The 19,692-nt window shown below is 36.2% G+C and overlaps 2 protein-coding genes across 37 annotated transcripts in view; one reads left to right on the top strand and one right to left on the bottom strand.

Annotated features, from left to right (window-relative positions):
- The window catches only part of LOC103956549 (bifunctional aspartokinase/homoserine dehydrogenase 1, chloroplastic-like), a 41,321-nt gene that overhangs the window by 3,913 nt on the left and 17,716 nt on the right, over positions 1–19,692 (top strand). For 7 of the 32 annotated variants that reach the window (XR_007255178.1, XR_007255169.1, XR_007255171.1 and 4 more), the window contains 4 exons: positions 138–4,379; positions 4,466–4,668; positions 5,012–5,110; positions 5,264–5,939. Coding sequence is in view for 1 of the 32 variants with exons in the window: in XM_048575925.1 (XP_048431882.1) it covers positions 198–253; positions 4,466–4,553; positions 5,012–5,110; positions 5,264–5,377 (357 nt within the window). In the remaining 31 variants the exon portion in view is untranslated. Of the gene's footprint in view, positions 1–137; positions 4,380–4,465; positions 4,669–5,011; positions 5,111–5,263; positions 5,940–19,692 lie in introns of those variants that run through there. The other 25 variants (XR_001953907.2, XR_007255180.1, XR_007255157.1 and 22 more) reach the window with 22 other exon arrangements.
- LOC103956548 lies at positions 6,851–14,208 on the bottom strand. 5 transcript variants are annotated; one of them, XM_048575922.1, is made up of 4 exons: positions 8,827–9,008; positions 8,517–8,762; positions 7,805–7,927; positions 6,851–7,538 (listed from the first exon to the last, which is right to left on the bottom strand). In XM_048575922.1, exons 2-4 carry the CDS (start codon positions 8,665–8,667, stop codon positions 7,099–7,101), a joined length of 714 nt encoding a protein of 237 aa, XP_048431879.1. In that variant the 5' UTR covers positions 8,668–8,762; positions 8,827–9,008; the 3' UTR covers positions 6,851–7,098. The 5 variants fall into 5 exon arrangements, with proteins under 5 accessions (XP_048431879.1, XP_048431880.1, XP_048431878.1 ...); XM_048575923.1 differs by lacking the exons at positions 8,517–8,762; positions 8,827–9,008 and adding an exon at positions 13,867–14,208; XM_048575921.1 differs by lacking the exons at positions 7,805–7,927; positions 8,517–8,762; positions 8,827–9,008 and adding exons at positions 13,131–13,253; positions 13,867–14,164.

Here is a 19,692-nt window from a genome sequence, read left to right as displayed (position 1 = left end):
GTACACTAAAATTTTCAACAAGTAAATTATTTGAACAGTTGCACTTACAAACGGGTATAATTTGTTCTTACATGCAAGGCTGTTTTGAAAGTGATATAGCAGGCTCTGATGCATAGCCTTTATTTGATTCAATGCAGCTCCAGACATATGGTCCTACGCTACCTGTTTGTGATCATCTTTGTGTATGTGCAATGCAGATTATTATCAAAATTGTAAAAAGAAGCAAACAACATATGCATGAAGATTTTACAAGGTACAAAGATCCAATCGTGTTACCCTATGTCTTTCCTGAAATGCCTATTTAAATTTGTTCGTTTTGAAATGAGTCAACCAAACCATTTTCTGGATCTTCCCAAGCGGGGACCATTGTCCTTGACAAAATGCAGTAGTATTGAAGCTAAATATGATAAGGTTACATTCACTCTTTTAACGCTTAATTCACTTCTCAAATCCACGTAGATAAATACATTTAAATTGTACAAGTGATGAGTAAAACGTCGTAAGTGGAGGCTAGTGTAACCATAATTTTACTTCACTCTCTCTCCCACTTTCCACTTTTCTCTTTTCTAATTTTATTTTATATATTTTTACAATTATCGTGTATTTAAACACACACATAGTACACTGTGTGACTTGATTTAGTCCATCTCCTATAAAATGTCTGCGTAACAATGAATTGTTTAAATACTCTATGGGTGTTTTGACCGGTCTCTCTGCTCGGCCATGATTCTTGGACATTTTTTCTTCGGAATGAATTGTTTTGCTGATTAAAAGATAATCTTTACTGATAGTAGATTTGTATAAATATTTTCATGGAACTTACTGGACGTTCATGCATTCCAATGATTAGGCAAATCCAAATTATAATATATTGGTGTAGGGTTATATTGTGATTGGAGAGTTTTAGCCTATTTGGTTGGAGATGGTCTTTGCCTACCTCTTTTCTCTTAGTGTAGGGCTTGTTTGAATGTGCTTTTAAAATGATTGAAAGCGTTTTTGGTGAAAATATTTTTAGAAACAATCCTTAGTAAAAATGTTAGTAAATCATGAAAAAAAACACTTCCAAGTGCTTTCTAGAAGAAACACATAACTAGTGCTTCTTGTAGAAAGCATGTAAAGTGCTTTTGAAATCCAAAAATATTTTCTCTAAAAACGCTTTCAGTTATTTTAAAAGTACATCCAAATGAACCCAACATAGTTAAAAAAAGAAGTATACTCCATTTTTTTACTCTTAGTCAAAAGATCTTCCAAGACCTCCATTCTAAAATGTTTATAACGAACATTGCATTTGAAAATTGGAATGCGCTCAAGAAGTTCCAATTTTTCTTACGAGTTCCAATTCAATTTGTGGAGTCACCAGTGGGAGCAGGGTGGGTGGGCTTGGTGGTGGTGGTGGGAGAGGACGGTGGCTTGGGATAATGGGATGAATCATGTATCTCATGGAAGACTGGTAGTAATTTGGTGAGAGAGAAGACGTGTTTGGATGGCAGACTAGAATGTGTTTGGCAAGAAGGATAAGAGGCCGATTGGTTATGTGTTAAAGCAGATTTGAGATGGGCGGGTGCTGTTATCTAGTTGTTCCACGTATTCAAGTCAGTATACTGGGTACTTCCCGGTGAGTTCCCAAATATTGTCATTTATCCGCAAGGAAATAAATTAAAGGTGTGGCATATGAGACGGGCAATAATTGTGACCCACAGAGCTCCACTTACGCACAATACACAATAAATGTGACCTACCCAATAAATGTCTGACGAGGCCCACTTACACAATAAATGTGACCCACACAATAAATGTGACCTACCCAATAAATGTCTGACGAGGCCAACTTACGCACAATAAATGTGACCTACCCAATAAATGTCTGACGAGGCCCACTTACAGGCAGAGCCGTCGGCTTAATGGTATTTATTAGGGATCTGTCCGTTTCTCTACCCCATAAAAACAAGTTTTTAGCTTTTGTTTTTTTCATTTTCTGTTTTCAAATTCATGTATTCATAGATTTTATGATTTTTTTTTGGTGCATTGAAACTGGTTTTAAAAAATTGGAAGTACAGATACAAATTCCTGAATCGAATCGTATTATTATTTGATTTTTATTAATATATCTATTGTTATTCGTAAAATCTTCAATTCACCATCTTTTAGTTTTTCAATAACCTGTGTCTTTGATTAAAACCCAACTAATTGGCCCTAGCATCAACAAGTATGTGTATTGAGGAACAGTCAGCCCCGACCACCATTTCGGATCGTCCATCAGTCAGGTCCGCTTATTCTTTTTCTTTCCTATTTAAAACATCTCTCTAGGTTTAGGCAAAATCCTACATATATTTTCTCAGACTCTAAAACTCGCCTAAACTCCCCATCATCTCCATGTTGCGCCGCTCTTCCCGTCCCTTGATCAGTGGCCTCCGCTATGCTGCAATGCTCTGCCGGCCATTTACTGTTGGAGAAGCAGAACCCCAACCTCCTTGCCTATAACAATCAGATGATCGCCTACAACCTCAATCAGAGGGTCATCTACAATCTCTCATGTCTCAATCAGATGATAAATGTTACTTTTTGTGGAACTGAAGCTCAATATTATTTACAAATTTATCTATCATATAATACCATTTTTAATTTGTTTATAGAAAGTTTAAAATTAATATATAAAATTGATAAAATTTACGTTTCTTTAATTTTGTATGATCTAGTTAATAGACTGATTTAACTTGCTATAACTTCTCTTTGATGTTATGAAATTTGCATTTTTGTTGAGTATTTTGCAGAACCCTTACCTCCTTGCCTACATCTATCAGAGGGCCGCCTACAACCTCATTTCTCTTGTCTCAATCAGAGGATCTCAGTAATCTTATTTTACTTGTTTTTTGGTGCAAATTAAACTGAATATCATTTACAAAGTTATTTTTCATATATTACTAATTTTAAATTATTTATATAAAGTTAAAAACTGATTTGGAAATCGACGAAATGTAGATATCTTTAATGTTATATGATTTAGTTAATATATAATGATTTGATGTGTTTTAACTTATCTTTCATGTTACGAACTTTAAGTTTTTGTTGAGTATTTGCATAATTGGTCCAATAGTCTGTTTATTTTTTTTGTTGCATATGTCCAATATTATCTTTTACAAAGAATTACAAAGAAACGACTATAATTGTAACGGTGATATTCTTGTTGGGTCTGATTCTAGTAGGACATGATATGATAAATTGAATACTTATATAGGTAAGGGTTTTGTAGCACTGTTTCTAATTTAATATAATAGAAAAGAGGGTTAAAGAAAACCCTTACTTATATAAGTATTCAATTCATCACATTGTGTCCTCCTCGAATCCGACCCAACAAGAATATTACCGATATCAAGCTTTATTACAATTATGGTCGTTTCTTTGTAATTCTTTGTAAAACATAATATCGGACATATGTAACAGAGAAAATAAGCAGACTATTGAAACAACTATGCAAATGCTCAACAAAAACTCAAATTTCGTAACATTAAAGATAAGTTAAAACACATCAAATCAGTCTATGTTAACTAAATCATACAACATTGAAGATATCTATATTTTGTCAATTTCCAAATTAGTTTTTAACTTTCTATGAACAATTTAAAATTGGTAATATATGACAAATAACTTTGTAAATGATATTGAATTTAATTTGCACCAAAAAACAAGTAAAATGAAATTACTGAGATTCTTTGATTGAGACAAGAGAAATGAGGTTGTAGGTGGCCTTTGATAGTTGTAGGCAGGGAGGTAGGGGTTTTGCAAAATACTCGACAAAAACGCAAATTTCATCACATCAAAGAGAAGTTATAGATCAAATCAGTCTATGTTAACTAGATCATACAAAATTGAAGAAATGTAAATTTTATCAATTTCATATCAGTTTTTAACTTTTTATGAACAAATTAAAAATGGTATTATATGATAGAAAAATTTGTAAATAATACTGAACTTAAGTTCCTCGAAAAACAACATTCAAGTAATAGGAGATTTACTAAGATCCTCTGATTGAGATATTGTAGGCAGTCATCTGATTCTTCTAGGCAGGGAGGTAGGGGTTTTGTGAAACAGACTTAAAATTGTGCTTTGTTAATTTTTGCTAGACGTGTTTGTGATTTAATTTACTGGTACTGTAACATAATGTATTGCTGCCATTTAAAACTATTCTAAACTATGAATTTATTGTCAAGTTGTACTTTTGGTTTGGTTGTGCACTTTTTCCCATTATAATAAGGAATAATGTTGACCTTGCGGGACGTGGAAACTCTGTTGCCCTAATGAGGATGAAACTACTCAAGGTTTGGAGTCGTTTCTTAAAGCATTTGCCATAATTTAAACTTGGCCTCTGTCATGATTTAAGGGTGAGATGTGCATTGCAGTGGTTGTTGCTGGATTATAATTTAAAATTTACTTTCCCTCTGTTTGTAACATTCTCTTTCATTCACAGAACTGGACTGGCTGGTGTTCCTGGTGCAGCCAGTGATATATTCAGTGCCGTAAAGGATGTTGGGGCTAATGTTATTATGATATCTCAGGTTATGTCATCCTCTGAATTTGTGTTCATGTTATATGCTGAAGGAAGTAAATGCTGTGTCTGAGTTACTGCAGTCTAGATTTCGTGAGATTTTGAATGCTGGGCGTCTTTCTTAGGTGCTTGCTTTTCATTTGACTAATTTTCTTGACCAGGTTGCTCGATATGTAAATTAAGCAGATCAAGGATAATGTACTGACAATTAGTTTATTGTTTACTTGTGAAAGACCTTATTGGACCCATATTTTGTGGATCGGTTAAAGAATTATAAGGAGAGTTGAAAATGGTGGCATGAATTTTAATGTGAATGAATGTTTTATTCCATGTGAATACTGATTAGTTAGCTGATTCCCACATTGAAATTTTTACTGCACGCTATTTTTTTATTTTATTGTACATATGTTTGAATGTATCTTTGTGTTCATCTTTTAATACCAATTTCTAGCACCGCTTCCCTCTCAGGTTCAAGTGATTCCAAACTGTAGTATTTTGGCAGCAGTTGGCCAAAAAATTGCCTGTACTCCAAGAGTTAGTGCAACTCTTTTCAATGCACTGGCAAAGGTTTGGCAACAAGTTGGATTATTTTATTTGATTTAACATTTCATGGTTTATACACTGGTTTACAATACGGGCTACTGTTGACTTTGATTCTACGCGTTTCTCAGAATCCATTATTTACAATACGAAGGGATCTAATCTGTTTTATGAATGCAGGCAAACATTAATGTGTGTGCAATTGCCCATGGTTGTACTGAGTACAAAATTACTGAAGTGATAAAGCGGGAGGATTGTATTAGGGCTCATTATATCTTTCAAGAACCGCAATAGCAGTGGGCAATATCCGACCTGCTCTGATTGGTGTCACATTATTGGATCAATTGAGGGACCAGGTACTTAATTTCACTTTTTCTTCTGTTATTATAAGGCTTTTGTATAATATGTGTAAGGTCATCTGTCATTGAAAATATTTATGACATTTTGGAGTTTAAATTTAATTTTTCAAATCTTTGCATAGCTACCCTCAAGGAAGAGTTTAACATTGATTTGCATGTTATAGGAATTACTGGCTCACAGACAATGCTTTTGATTGAGGCTTAAGTTAAAGAGCTTTCAATGGAATATGATTTAATCAAATGCTTTGCATATTCTGAAGTAGACCTTGGAGTGGTGGTGGTCTTAATTCATACGCGTCGTTAATGAAATGTTTTTGAGTTGATAATTGACCAACGTGCTTCCTTTAGCAGCGGAAATTGCTCCTTTCTACAGTCCAATTACGATATCTACGTATGTTTTATAAGTTTTTCTCTTTGTTATTCTTTTCCAATTTCAATCTTTTCCATTGTATTTGTTATATTTAATTTCCAACAATAAAGTCATCCATTGCTTCGTAGAGGCTGGTAGTAATTAGTTAAAATACATTTGGTTTTAATTAGTTGATCCACCCAAGTGTGTTTTGTGGTTTTAATTTGAGGCTGGTAGTCTAAAATTCTTATACACTGGGAGGTGTGGGGAAGTATTTCTCAATATGAAATTATGCATTTGTGTTGAAATTAAGCTCATGTTTGATATTTGTGAATGTACGAATACTTAATGTTAAGGTAAGTACTCATTATAACCACTTGATTATAGAATAGATTATGTCTGCTTGTTGTCCATTTAGATGAATATAGAAATTCATTGATGAACAAACACTGAAAGGCTTTGGAATCTTTCATTGTAAGAAATGATTTACATTGCTAGAAGTCAGGGGTAACCCAGAGTCTCCTTTATGCAAGGATATTTGCTAAGAAGTTGGCTGATCCTTGGATTTAGGGAATTTGTGAGCCAAGGAGGGCAAAATATCCTGTAAGTTGATTTTCACCGTCCCATCATCATGCATTAGCAGGTTCACCTTAGAAATTTTCTCAGCAGAAAATAAAAAAGGTGTGGCTTTGCGAGATAAAAGACACGATGTTGGACCTAAACAGTAGCAAAAGAAGTAGAGTTATTTAATATGCAATAGAAAGCCAAAGGTTGTTGCCTTATGTAGAGACCCTTGATTTTAGTTTGATCTTTTGTTTCCTTTTTGTTTAATAGTCTAAAATTCTAGCTTGAAATCCTCTTGTTGGTTAGTGAGAAACAAGAAGAAAAAGAATTGGCATACAGTTGGAAATGTTTGGAAATTTGTTGTCTTGTGTTTTGAAAATAGACTATAAATTTCCAATATTTGTGGTTTGGTTCTGGTTTTGCATACTGCCGCTTTTAAAAACTTTTGATCAAGATGGCTTCGCACTCAGTATGATGATGAATTTCCAGTCGATATATATCCTAAATCACGCGGTTAATCATTACTTGTTTGGCGAATATATAATTTTGTTGCACATTTTGACTTATTGGACTGCCATTTGCTTTTTGTATGATAACATTTGGATAACTAAATCAATTTTTAAGTCATAATAATTAAAAGCCTGAAAAAGGAAAGCGTCGCGCCCTCCAAATTTCTATAGCAGCGGCAGCGTCGGTTTATGATTCCTCAAGTTCCCCAGGCTCCATGTCCCTCATTCCTTTCCTCAAGCATCATATTCATTTTCCTCATCCTTCCTTTGCACGGCCCTAAAATATGGTTCTAAGTCCAGAAATTCTTTCTCGGGTTCCTGTATCAAACAATAACATTCATCCTCTTTAATGTCTTTTCTCCATTTCGCAACTTCATCAGGCCCAATGCGCGGGCAATCTGCAGTCCAGTGCTCACCCCATACCAAACAATGGCTACAAAACTTGAGAATAGCATCACAAGTCCAGCCTCGGCGACCAGGATGCCCACCAGGCCGACCACAACACTTGCAAACCATTCCATACCTACCATCAAGAACAGTTACCTCCAGAGGGTTTGGGATACGTTCTTTGTAAGGGCAATCATCAAGCCAGTGGTCTTTCTCCTTTCCGCAAATTCCACAAGGACCACATTCAAGTTTTTCCGCTGCTAATTCTGCTTCGAAGTCCTTCTTTCCTGCCATTATTAACAACCAAAAACAAAAAGAATAAAAATCACATCAAGGCCCATATTCCCAACACACAAGATAAAGCAGAACAACATGATATTAAGGTACACACACCAGCTGATCGTAGAGTAACATAAGTAATTCATTCACAAATTTAATTTAAAGGACCGTTTGCTTTCTCAAGCTTAAATAAGTAAGCTTAGCATAGCCATGCCAAATAGAAGCCATGCACAGGCGTTGAAAGTAAAGACAAAGGGTAAAATGAAAAGCATACCTTGGGCCGCACCGCAAACAGGATCATCCACAAGACTGGCACGTCCCATACGAATCACTTCACCACGACTCTCTGGTTTTTTGGTTACATCTCCATGAGTTTTTGGTTCTATTGCCTTGTGATCTGTTTGAATTTTGCAATTCCATCTTAGAGTCAAATACAAATAAAACGCGAATTACATAATGTCTAGATCATACCAAGGAGCATCTCAAGACCAGTGTAATAGGAACATCTGAAATTTTATTTTATTGCTACACTCATACACGCTATAAATGATAATATAATCATCAACTAAAACGCGAATTACATAATGTCTAGATCATACGGACCCAAGTAAATCATACAACATTAAAGTAACTTACTTTATTATCGATCTCATCGAACGCTGCAAATACAAACGACATCAACTTCTGAATTTTATTTATTTTTTATTTTTTTATGTTTCTACATATAATTCAATTCAGTTCAATTCAATTCAGTGCTAATCTAAGATTGCAAAAATGGATATATATATATATATATATATGACAGATGCAGAGCTAAATTGGCATGAAATCAAAGCTTGTTCGTTTACCAAAAAGTAACTTGAAAATTATACAGAATTAACCACACCTAAATAAATAACTGTAGCACTTTACAATTTATTTACATAAACTCCCTAAAACAAGCCCTATAAGTGCGTAATAAACCCTAAAAAAAGAAAAAAACTTACGATTACGAGTTCCTCTATTCTGCCCCTGCGCCCATTCTGACTTGGCTTTCGCGTGGGCTTCTGCTTCTCCGCCGATTGCGCGGCGGAACATGGCAACGCATTCCTGAACGCGGCCGATCACGGGAGCGGATCTGAAAGTCCGGCGGATCATGGCTCTCTGCGAGTGAGAGAGACCGAGAAACCTTTGCTATGGCTCGTTTTTGTGTGATAACAGATGGATAACTCTTCTGGGCGTTCTCGAGCAACCTTTGCTATGGCTCGTTTTTGTGTGATAACAGATGGATAACTCTTCTGGGCGTTCTCGAGCAACAGCACCAATTTTCCAGTACATGCGTTTACAGAATGGAATAATAGCCGTTAGATCGTTTTGAGTCTACCGATCTGACGGCTCCGAGCAACACAATTCAGTGTGGGCCTGACGGGTGACCCAGCTTTTGGGAGGTTCTCAAGCGAGATATATATGAATTCGGATGGGTACTCGGAATAAACCCAGAATTCGAAAGGGCATTAAAATACAGAAATTTGTATTTATATGTATACTCAAACTGAAAATAGCTTTTGGGCGAAAAAAAAAAAAAAAAACTCAAAATAGCCTAAAACACCGTTCATTGAACAGTTTGCTTCCAATTCTGCCCTTACTTATCTTTTATTATTTTAAATCTTGCCCCGTTTGTCTTGTTGTCACTTGCAGCACATTCTTTGACACGTGGAATCCCATTCCATAGACACTTCCCAGTTCCTACCTTTTATCTCTCTTTGCAACAACATTACTGCGGTTACCTATCTCAAACTCCTCTCTCTCTTTCGCAGTGAAACTCTCTCCCCCACCATTCTCAATCCACTGCTTCTTCTCTGATTCATGTTTGCTCTCAACCAAAAACCATAACCCTGCTTCTCCAACTCTCTCGCCAGTGTGTAGGAAGCATGATCAAAGTCGTCAACCGCCTTGCAGAAATTGAAGCAATATAGATAAGAGGTTGTGTTTGGGTGGATAATTATTATTGGGCTTAGTGGGGATAAAAGTCCATGAACACAAAAGCAAGAGAGAGATTGAGCTCAAACAATGTCAAAGGCCCAGGAAGAATTTAAAAATCATTTAAGCAAGGCATACACCATATGTCTATGTTAGAAGTGATGGACGATAGAGGGCAGCTCACCCCAGCAAAAAAAAATATATTTTTCAAGGGCATGAATGAGTAAATAAGTGGTGACTCACCATCCTCCACATGACATCAGCAAAAGGCAAAGTTTGGACAGTCGGGCTAAAACATCTATAAAAGCAGCAAGGGATACCAGAGAAAATGACACTCAATCAATAAATCAAAAGACATCTAAACTTTGTTCTCAAACAAGCAAGAAACCAAAAAGCTGCATTTTGACCAAACCATGCCCTTTTTAGTCGTATATCCCCCATAGAAAGCCATTTTTTGTCAATTTTATAAGCTTTGCTACCTTCCCCTAGTATTGTAGTATCGAAACTCTTTAGGAAGCCTTATTTACATTTCATTTTCCAGAGTCCACAAACCCCTATAAACACAAAAAGAAGTGGTTGCAAGTAGTTGAACCATGCCCAACAAGGTTAATATCTTGCACGAGCCCCTTTTTGTTTGTACTTACATAAAGTAGATTTGTTGTTTAATGTATATTTCATTGTGTTTTTAAATCACTTTCAACTATCTTTCGTTCAAAGTCTCATATGTGATCAATTTGGCAGAACTTATTAACTTTACATCTTTATGTGATAATTGTAATCAAAGGAATGGTTGGAAGGGTTCTGGACCCCCTTCATTTTGGACCATACAAACTTAGAGTTGCAGGAAGTTCTCCAAAGTTGAAAGCTGCAGAGATTGCAGCTGCTTACACGTTTGTTATTGGGGGAGGGGGAGAGGATTTTACAACTGAAATACATACTCTACGGTTGTTATTGGGGGAGGGGGAGACAAAAGACATGATATTCAACCCTAAACAGTAGCAAAAGAAGTAGAGGTATTTAATATGCAATAGAAAGCCAAAGGTTTTGCCTTACGTAGAGACCCTTGATTTTGGTTTGATCTTTTGTTTCCTTTTTCTTTTTTAGCATTTAGGTCTTCTAATTCACACATTCAACCAACATTGCTTTTTTGTTTAATAGTCTAAAATTCTAGCTTGAAACCCTCTGGTTGGTTAGTGAGAAACAAGAAGAAAAATAATTGGGATACAATTGGAAATGTTATTAATTTTCACCAGTATAGACTATAAATTTCCAATATTTGTGGTTTGGTTTTTGCATACTACCGCTTTCAAAAACTTTTGATCAAGATGGCTTCGTACTCGGTATGATGATGAATTTCCAGCCCATAAATATCCTAAATCACGTGGTTATCATTACTTTGACGAATATATAATTCTGTTGCACATTGTCACTTATTGGACTGGCATTTGCTTTTTGTATGATAACATTTGGATAACTAAATCAATTTTTAAGTCACCGGTGAGAGTCATTTTTCTCATTTGATATAGCTTGTATCATTTGACTTCGAACTTAACTAGTTTCAAATCAATACAAACAAAACTCATTTCCTCGAGATTGCATCAAAATGGGGCATCGCGATCTCTGCAAAATGATAATTTTCGAAATTTTCTAGACACCCAAACTAAAATTGAGATGATGGAGTTTCCTGGATGAGAGATGTGGACAGGACGAATCTTCGTATATATATCCCTTCAGCTTTAGTCGAGGCGAGTGAGAGTTAGTCCCATTAAATCTAGACCTTACGGGGTACAAACACAAGACTTTGGACAAACCATTAGTCCAGTTCAGTGAAGTTTAGTGAAGGAAAACATGGACAAACCATTAGTCCAGTCCAGTGAAGTTTAGTGAAAGAAAACAAACACCCCTTGAGAGGCTTGGAGAGGGTAAAACGATATCAGTATCTTTTGGGGCTCTCCCACAACCAACCAACCTCATAGACAGTAAAATGGACTCCCATATATCATTCATACTTAACAGAAACGTAATGGCACTTCAAACAAGACCAGTAATTTAACACGACACTTACATGTGTTCAACGTTAATTTAAGTCATAATAATTAAAAGCCTGAAAAAGGAAAGCGTCGCGCCCTCCAAATTTCTATAGCAGCGGCAGCATCGGTTTATGATTCCTCAAGTTCCCCAGGCTCCATGTCCCTCATTCCTTTCCTCAAGCATCATATTCATTTTCCTCATCCTTCCTTTGCACGGCCCTAAAATATGGTTCTAAGTCCAGAAATTCTTTCTCGGGTTCCTGTATCAAACAATAACATTCAACCTTTTAATGTCTTTTCTCCATTTCGCAACTTCATCGGGCCCAATGCACGGGCAATCTGCACACCAGTGCTCACCCCATACCAAACAATGGCCACAAAACTTGAGAGTAGCACGTCCAGTCCAGCCCCGGCGACCAGGATGCCCACCAGGCTGACCACAACACTTGCAAACTATTCCATACCTACCATCAAGAACAGTTACCTCCAGAGGGTTTGGGATACGTTCTTTGTAAGGGCAATCATCAATCCAGTGGTCTTTCTCCTTTCCGCAAATTCCACAAGGACCACATTTAAGTTTTTCCGCTGCTAATTCTGCTTCGAAGTCCTTCTTCCTGCCATTATTAACAACCAAAAACAAAAAGAATAAAAATCAGATCAAGGCCCATATTCCCAACACACAAGATAAGGCAGAACAACATGATATTAAGGTACACACACCAGCTGATCGTAGAGTAACATAAGTCATTCATTTCACAAATTTAATTTAAAGGACCGTTTGCTTTCTCAAGCTTAAATAAGTAAGCTTAGCATAGCCATGCCACCTGCTTAATATATTCCACTAAAAAACTGTTTAGCGGCAACACAACTGTAAAGACAGTCTACCAGAACTAAGAAAGAAAATTACAAAAAATGAATTTCCGCTATGAAACTTTAAAGCGCATATTTTCAATTTTAAAATAGTACCACAAGCAGAAAGTTTGCTGAGAAAATAAAATCTTGCATGGTAACAAAAAGCAAAGACGAAATGGAGATTTTACTGACAGAAAAAAAACTCAATATATATGGGGTAGAAATTGTAGACGGAGGTGTTTACAAAATCTCATGAAATAATTATCACACTCGGAAATTGACATTCATAAGCAACAAAAATAGTCACACTATTGAACCAAGTACACAAACTCTCAGCCAACTCATTGTCATCGCAATGTTAATGGGTAGCCTACGTAGACTAGACATACTCAGCCAACAACAAATATCTACAAGAAATAAAACAGAATTCAACAATTTAATAATAGTTTAATCTCTGTAACGACATAATACCCATATGTTTACAACTGAAATACATACTCTAGGGTTGTTGCTGGGGGAGCGGGAGAGGATTTTACAACAAAGTTATCAATCATTTAATAATAGTTCAATCTCTGTTACGACAACAAACCCCATAGAGTTACAACTGAAATACATACTCTAGGGTGGGGGTACATTTTATCTGGTAGCAACGGAATTGAACTTCAAGGATAGTACTACAGGCTCAATTAAACTGCTAACCAAATAGAAGCCATGCACAGGCGTTGAAAGTAAAGACAAAGGGTAAAATGAAAAGCATACCTTGGGCCGCACCGCAAACAGGATCATCCACAAGACTGGCACGTCCCATACGAATCACTTCACCACGACTCTTTGGGTTTTTGGTTAAATCTCCATGAATTTTTGGTTCTATTGCCTTGTGATCTGTTTGAATTTTGCAATTCCATCTTAGAGTCAAATACAAATAAAAAGCAAATTACATAATGTCTAGATCATACCGAGGAGCATCTCATGGCGCGTGTAATAGGAACATCTGAAATTTTATTGCTACACTCATACATGCTATAAATGATAATATAATCATCAACTAAAACGCGAATTACATAATGTCTAGATCATACCGACCCAAGTAAATCATACAACATTAAAGTAACTTACTCTATTATGGATCTTATCGAACGCTGCAAATGCAAACGACATCAACTTCTGAATTTTTTTATTTTATTTTTATTTTTATGTGTCTACATATAATTCAATTCAGTTCAATTCAATTAAGTGCTAATCTAAGATTGCAAAAATGGATATATATATATATATATAACATATATATATATATATAATAGTTGCAGAGCTAAATTGGCATGAAATAAAAGCTTGTTCGTTTAGCAGTAACCAAAAAGTAACTTGAAAATTATACAGAATTAACCACCCCTAAATAAATAAATGTCGCACTTTACAATTTATTTACATAAACTCCCTAAAAGAAGCCCTATAAGTGCATAATAAACCCTAAAAAAAGAAAAAGAAAAAAACTTACGATTACGAGTCCCTCTATTCTGCCCCTGCGCGGACTCTGACTTGGCTTTCGCGTGGGCTTCTACTTCTCCGCCGATTGCGCGGCGGAACCTGGCAACGCATTCCTGAACGCGGCCGATCACGGGAACGGATCTGAAAGTCCGGCGGATCATGGCTCTCTGCGAGTGAGAGAGACCGAGAAACCTTTGCTATGGCTCGTTTTTGTGTGATAACAGATGGATAACTCTTTTGGGATGTTCTCGAGCAACAGCACCGATTTTCCAGTACATGCGTTTACAGAATGGAATAATAGCCGTTAGATCGTTGTGAATCTACCGATCTGACGGCTCCGAGCAACACAATTCAGTGTGGGCCTGACGGGTGACCCAGCTTTTGGGAGGTTCTCGAGCAGGATATATATGAATTCGGATGGGTACTCGGAATAAGCCCAGAACTCGAAAGGGCATTAAAATACAAAATTTGTATTTGTATTGTATACTAAAACTCAAAATAGCCTTTGGGCGGGAAAAAAAAAAAACCAGTTCCTACCTTTTATCTCTCTCTGCAACAACACCGTTCTCAATCCACTTAATTGAATTCTTTGACACGTGGAATCCCATTCAATTAAGTTCAATTCTATCTCAAACTCCTCTCTCTCTCTCTCTCTCTCTCTCTCTCTCGCAGTGAAACTCTCTCCCCCACCATTCTCAATCCACTGCTTCTTCTCCGATTCATGTTTTCTCTCAACCAAAAACCATAACCCTGCTTCTCCAACTGTCTCTCGCCAGCGTGTAGGAAGCATGATCAAAGTCGTCAACCGCCTTGCAGAAATTGAAGCAGTATAGATAAGAGGCTGTGTTTGGATGGATAATTATTATTGGGCTTAGTGGGGATAAAGGTCCAAGAACACAAAAGCAAGAGAGAGATTGAGCTCAAACAAAGCCAAAGCCCGAGGAAGAATTTAAAAATCATTTAAGCAAGACATACACCATATGTCTATGTTAGAAGTGATGGATGATAGAGGGCAACTCACCCCAGCAAAAAAAATATATATATATATATATATATATTTTTTTTTCAAGGGTATGGATGAGTAAATAACTGGTGACTAACCATCCTCTACAGGACATCAGCAAAAGACAAAATTTGGACAGTTGGGCTAAAACATCTATAAAAGCAACAAGAGACACTAGAGAAAATGACACTCAACCAATAAATCAAAAGACATCTAAACTTTGCTCTCAAACAAGCAAGAAACCAAAAAGCTGCATTTTGACCAGACTATGCCCTTTTTAGTTGTACATCCCCCATAGAAAGTCATCTTTTGTCAATTTTAGAAGTTTTGCTACCTTCCCCTAGTATTGTAGTATCGAAACTCTTTAGGAAGCCTTATTTACATTTCATTTTCTTGAGTCCATGAACCCCTATAAATACAAAGAGAAGTGGTTGCAAGCAGTTGAACCATGCCCAACAAGGTTAATATCTTACCCGAGCCCCCTTTTGTCTGTACTTAAATAAAGTAGATCTATTGTTTAATGTATATTTCATTGTGTTTTTAAATCACTTTCAACTATCTTTCGTTCAAAGTCTCATATGTGATCAATTTGGCCGAACTTATTAACTTTACCTCTTTATGTGATCATTGTAATCAAAGGAATTGTTGAAAGGGTTCTGGACCCCCTTCATTTTGGACCATACAATATTATGAGTAAAAGTCCTTGTTTACAAGGTAAGAAAAATAACTTTATCCAGCTTAACCCATATGTGACAATCCAATGATAATTAAGAAGTCTAAGTAACTTGTGGCGTAAATAATCAACTCAGTTCATAACTAAACAATAGTCTATTATACAAAGATAACATTGGCATGCTCAAATCCATGTTAGTTTTGATTATGATCCTCAATGCCTAATAAAGGCTTACAAAGGCACCTTCCAAACTAACAGCTTACCTCCCACCGACCATTTATTGTTGGAGAAATAGAACCCTTACCTCCCTGCCTACAACAATTAGATGACCGCTTACAACCCCGCCTGCAATCTCTTATGTCTCAATCAGAGATCTTAGTAAATCTCCTTTTACTTGAATGTTGCTTTTTTGTGGAAATTAAGCTTAGTATTATTTACAAATCTATCTGTCATATACTACCATTTTAAATTGTTCATAGAAAGTTCAAAACTGATTTGGAAATTAGTAAAATGTAGATTTCTTCAATGTTGTATGATTTAGTTAACATAGGCTGATTTTATGTGTTTTAACTTATCTTTGACGCTATGAACTTTGAGTTTTTGTTGAGTATTTGCATAATTGGTTCAATAGTCTGCTTATTTTCTTTGTTGCTTATGTCCGATATTATCTTTTACAGAGAATTACAAAGAAACGACTATAATTGTAATAAAGCTTGATAATAGTGATATTCTTATGGGTAAATTACATAAAACTACCTCAACTATTAGGTCTTAACAGTTTTATACCTCGTCTTTAAAAAGTTTCAATGTTATACCTTATCTTCGAATTTGTTGCAATGTCATACCTTTCGTCAGTTATCTGTCAATTTTTCTGTTAAATGCTGACATGGTGCCCACTTTCTTTTAAAAATATTAATAAAATATTAAAAATTTTGAAAAAAAAAAAAAAAAGACAACAACAACCTATCACCCCACCCCCAAACCCTGAAACCTCATCCTTTCATCACATCATCTTCCCTCATCTCTCTCTATCGCCACCCCGCCCCGCCCCATAAAAGGCCAACCCACCCACCCCAAACCATCCTTCCAAACCCAAAACTTCACTCCCACCTTTACTCGTGTTTGTTAATTCTCTGTTCTTCCCCCATATCTCATCACCTCACCCCCCAAAACCCTGAAACCTCACCCCTTTGTCGTCGTTCCCTCCCTCCCAACCACCCACCCCAAACCTTCCTTCCAAACCTAGAATCCCATCCCCACCTTCCCCGCAACCCCCTATTTCTCCATCCCGACCTCCCTCTCCTCCACTCTCTTACCCTTCCCTCCAATTCAAAACTTCAAAAAATAAAATAAAAAACAAATTTGAACCCAGATCGTCGCACCTCACCTAACCCTTCCTTCCCCGAACCACCTCATCCTTCCCGTCGAAGTCGGAACTCCTCAACTGGTTTTTTTTATTTATTTTATTTATTTTTTTATTTTTTAATTAATGGGAAGGAAGGGTAAGAGAGTGGAGGAGAGGAGGGAGGTAGAGAGGAAGAAATTGAGGGTTGCGGGGGAGATGGAGGTGGGATTCTGGGTTTGGAAGGAAGGTTTGGGGTGGGTGGGTTGAGAGGGGGAGAACGACGACAAATGGATAGGGTTTCGGGGTTTTGGGGGGTGGGGGTGATAGGATCTGGGGGAAGAACAGAGAATTAACAGACACGGGTGGATGGGGAAGTGATGTTGGTGTGGGTAGGGAAGAGATAAAGGGGCGGGGGAAGAAAGGGTGAGGGAAGGGGAAGAACAGAATAAGAGAAGAAGGAAAAAAAGAGAAGGGGACACAAGTGGAGGTAGGTCCCCTTTTTTTTTTTTTTTTGAGAATTAAAAAATTAATTATTTTTTTAATAAAGAGTGGGTCCCGTTTTAAGCCACGTCAGCATTTAACAGAGAATTAACAGACAGACTGACGGAAGGTATGACATTGCAACAAATTCGTAGATGATGTATGACAATGAAACTTTTTAAAGACGAGGTACGAAATTGTTAATGACCCAATAATTGAGGTAATTTTGTGTAATTTACCATATTCTTACTGTGTCTGATTCTAGGAGGACACGATGTGATGGATTGAATACTTATATAGGTAAGGGTTTTCTTTAACGCTTTTTCTAATTTAATATAACATTTCTTATTTGTGGTTTTGTAACATTGTTTCTTATTTAATTTAACACTATTTCCAATTCATATTATTACTTTTTCAAATCTGTCAACTTACTGTATTTATAGGTTTTTTTTTATTTCTTAGTATCGGATTTTGTTAACAAGGTGGACAATTTGAAAAGATAAGTGGTCGTTGCAAGAGCAGAAAATGTGTATTATTTGAAGTTGAAAATTTTTAAAATGCGGAAGACAAATTTTTCTAAAAGCAATGGTTGGCTTAAGGAGGTGCTCAATAAAGGAATCCATTATGTAAATCAATTTGGAATGTGATGAAAGTATAGCCTTTATGGTAATGGGATTAGTCATATGTTTCATCTTTGCTATTCAAAGGAAAATGATTCACTTCTGATTAGAATGTTAGTGGAAAATTCTAGTTTCTTTTGCTATTTAATTAGGTGTGATGTACGTAATATAGTATGTCAAGTCTAAATTGTGTAAACTTAGTCGTATCGATGTCAAATCTACTTTGAAGTTGCCCGAATGTGCACTTCTACTTGCTTGCATGAATGATCCATCCACTGGGGGTCGCATAACTATCACATAACTGGGAGGGGGCAATTTCATGGAAAAATGCAAAACAAACTGTCATAGCTACATCTACTATGGAGGCTGAATTGTGGCTTGTTTTGAAGGCATGAAACAAGTAGCTTGGTTGAAGAATTTCTTGACAGATTTAAAGGTTGTGAACTCAATCCAGAAGCCTATTAAGATGTTTTATGATAATAGCTCGGATGTGTGCTTTGCCAAGAATAATAGACACATTTCAGCTTCACATTTGATGGATGTGAAATTTCTTAAGGTCAGAGAATAGGTTAAGAAAGGTATTATTGAAGTGGAGCACATAAATACTACAATGATGCTTGCTGATCCGTTAATTATGGCACTACTTATAGGATAATTTAAAAACCATGTTTCTTTGATGGGAGTGCTAGAAGGGTTTGATCAGTGGGAGTAATCAATTATGTTTTAAGACTCGGGGTTGCAGCTTGCTTAAATCACTATGTGCAGTTCAGTCAAAGCTGAGGTTGAGATGTAGTCAGTTTGTTAGTTAGTTTTTTGTTTTAATCAGTGTCATTGTCTCGAGACTCAATGCTTTAGTTGTAAGGTGTTGTAGTTTTGGTATTGAACCATGTTAGAGGTTGGATTCATTTGATGCTTTGGAAAACAATTGTCTATTTTAAGCTTATGGTTAATGAATTGTGTTTAGTTGATGTTATGTTGCTTTTCTTTGGGATTGTTTTATTTTGGTCCTTTTGAAAAGTGGGAGCATATTTATGATTGGCTAAATATATCAGTTTAAGTTATGAGTCATGTTTGTGGATTGGATATGTGTGAACTTAGAATCACTACTGCATTGTGATTATAGTCTAGGGTTCTTAGTTTCCATATTTTGAAATGCAATAGGAAGATGGTCATAATGGTGAATTCTCATATAAGGCTTTGTGATCACTTCTTATAATTGGAGACATTCATGTAAGAAGTTGATCTTATGTTCAAGTGGGAGAATGTAAGAATATAAACATGAGATTGAATGTTTTGACGTTGAATGATTAAGTCCAATAGGTATGAGAAAGCCTTATGAGATATGGTATATCAATCCTTATGTATGAAGGATTGTGTTTGGTATTAAACTGATATGGATTAGAAAACATAATTTGTTTTCTATGAGGATTTTAATAAGGAATCCTTATTGGATTATGAGAGATATATGGCTATATATATTGTGACCTCTGCTCTCACAGATACACACTCGATTAAGAACTAAGTCTTATTCTTGGTTAGAGCATTAAGTAATCTGACATAGAGGAGAAGGATTGCAGTGCATTGAGTTCTGACAACAATAGCCATGGCGTTTTCAAACGGAGGTACATTAGGTTAGTGTAATGGCAGTGTTTTACATGCAATAGGATTTGTGCTTTCTTGCTAAACACTCAAAAATTCTTCAAACACTTTTCCAT

Source organism: the organism of the source record quoted next, unplaced genomic scaffold, assembly GCF_019419815.1.
Source record: "Pyrus x bretschneideri cultivar Hongxiangsu unplaced genomic scaffold, Pyrus_bretschneideri_v1 Contig81, whole genome shotgun sequence".
Lineage (NCBI taxonomy): Eukaryota > Viridiplantae > Streptophyta > Magnoliopsida > Rosales > Rosaceae > Pyrus > Pyrus x bretschneideri.
Note: the sequence above shows the minus strand (reverse complement) of the source record. Positions and strands in the feature narration are given on the sequence as shown.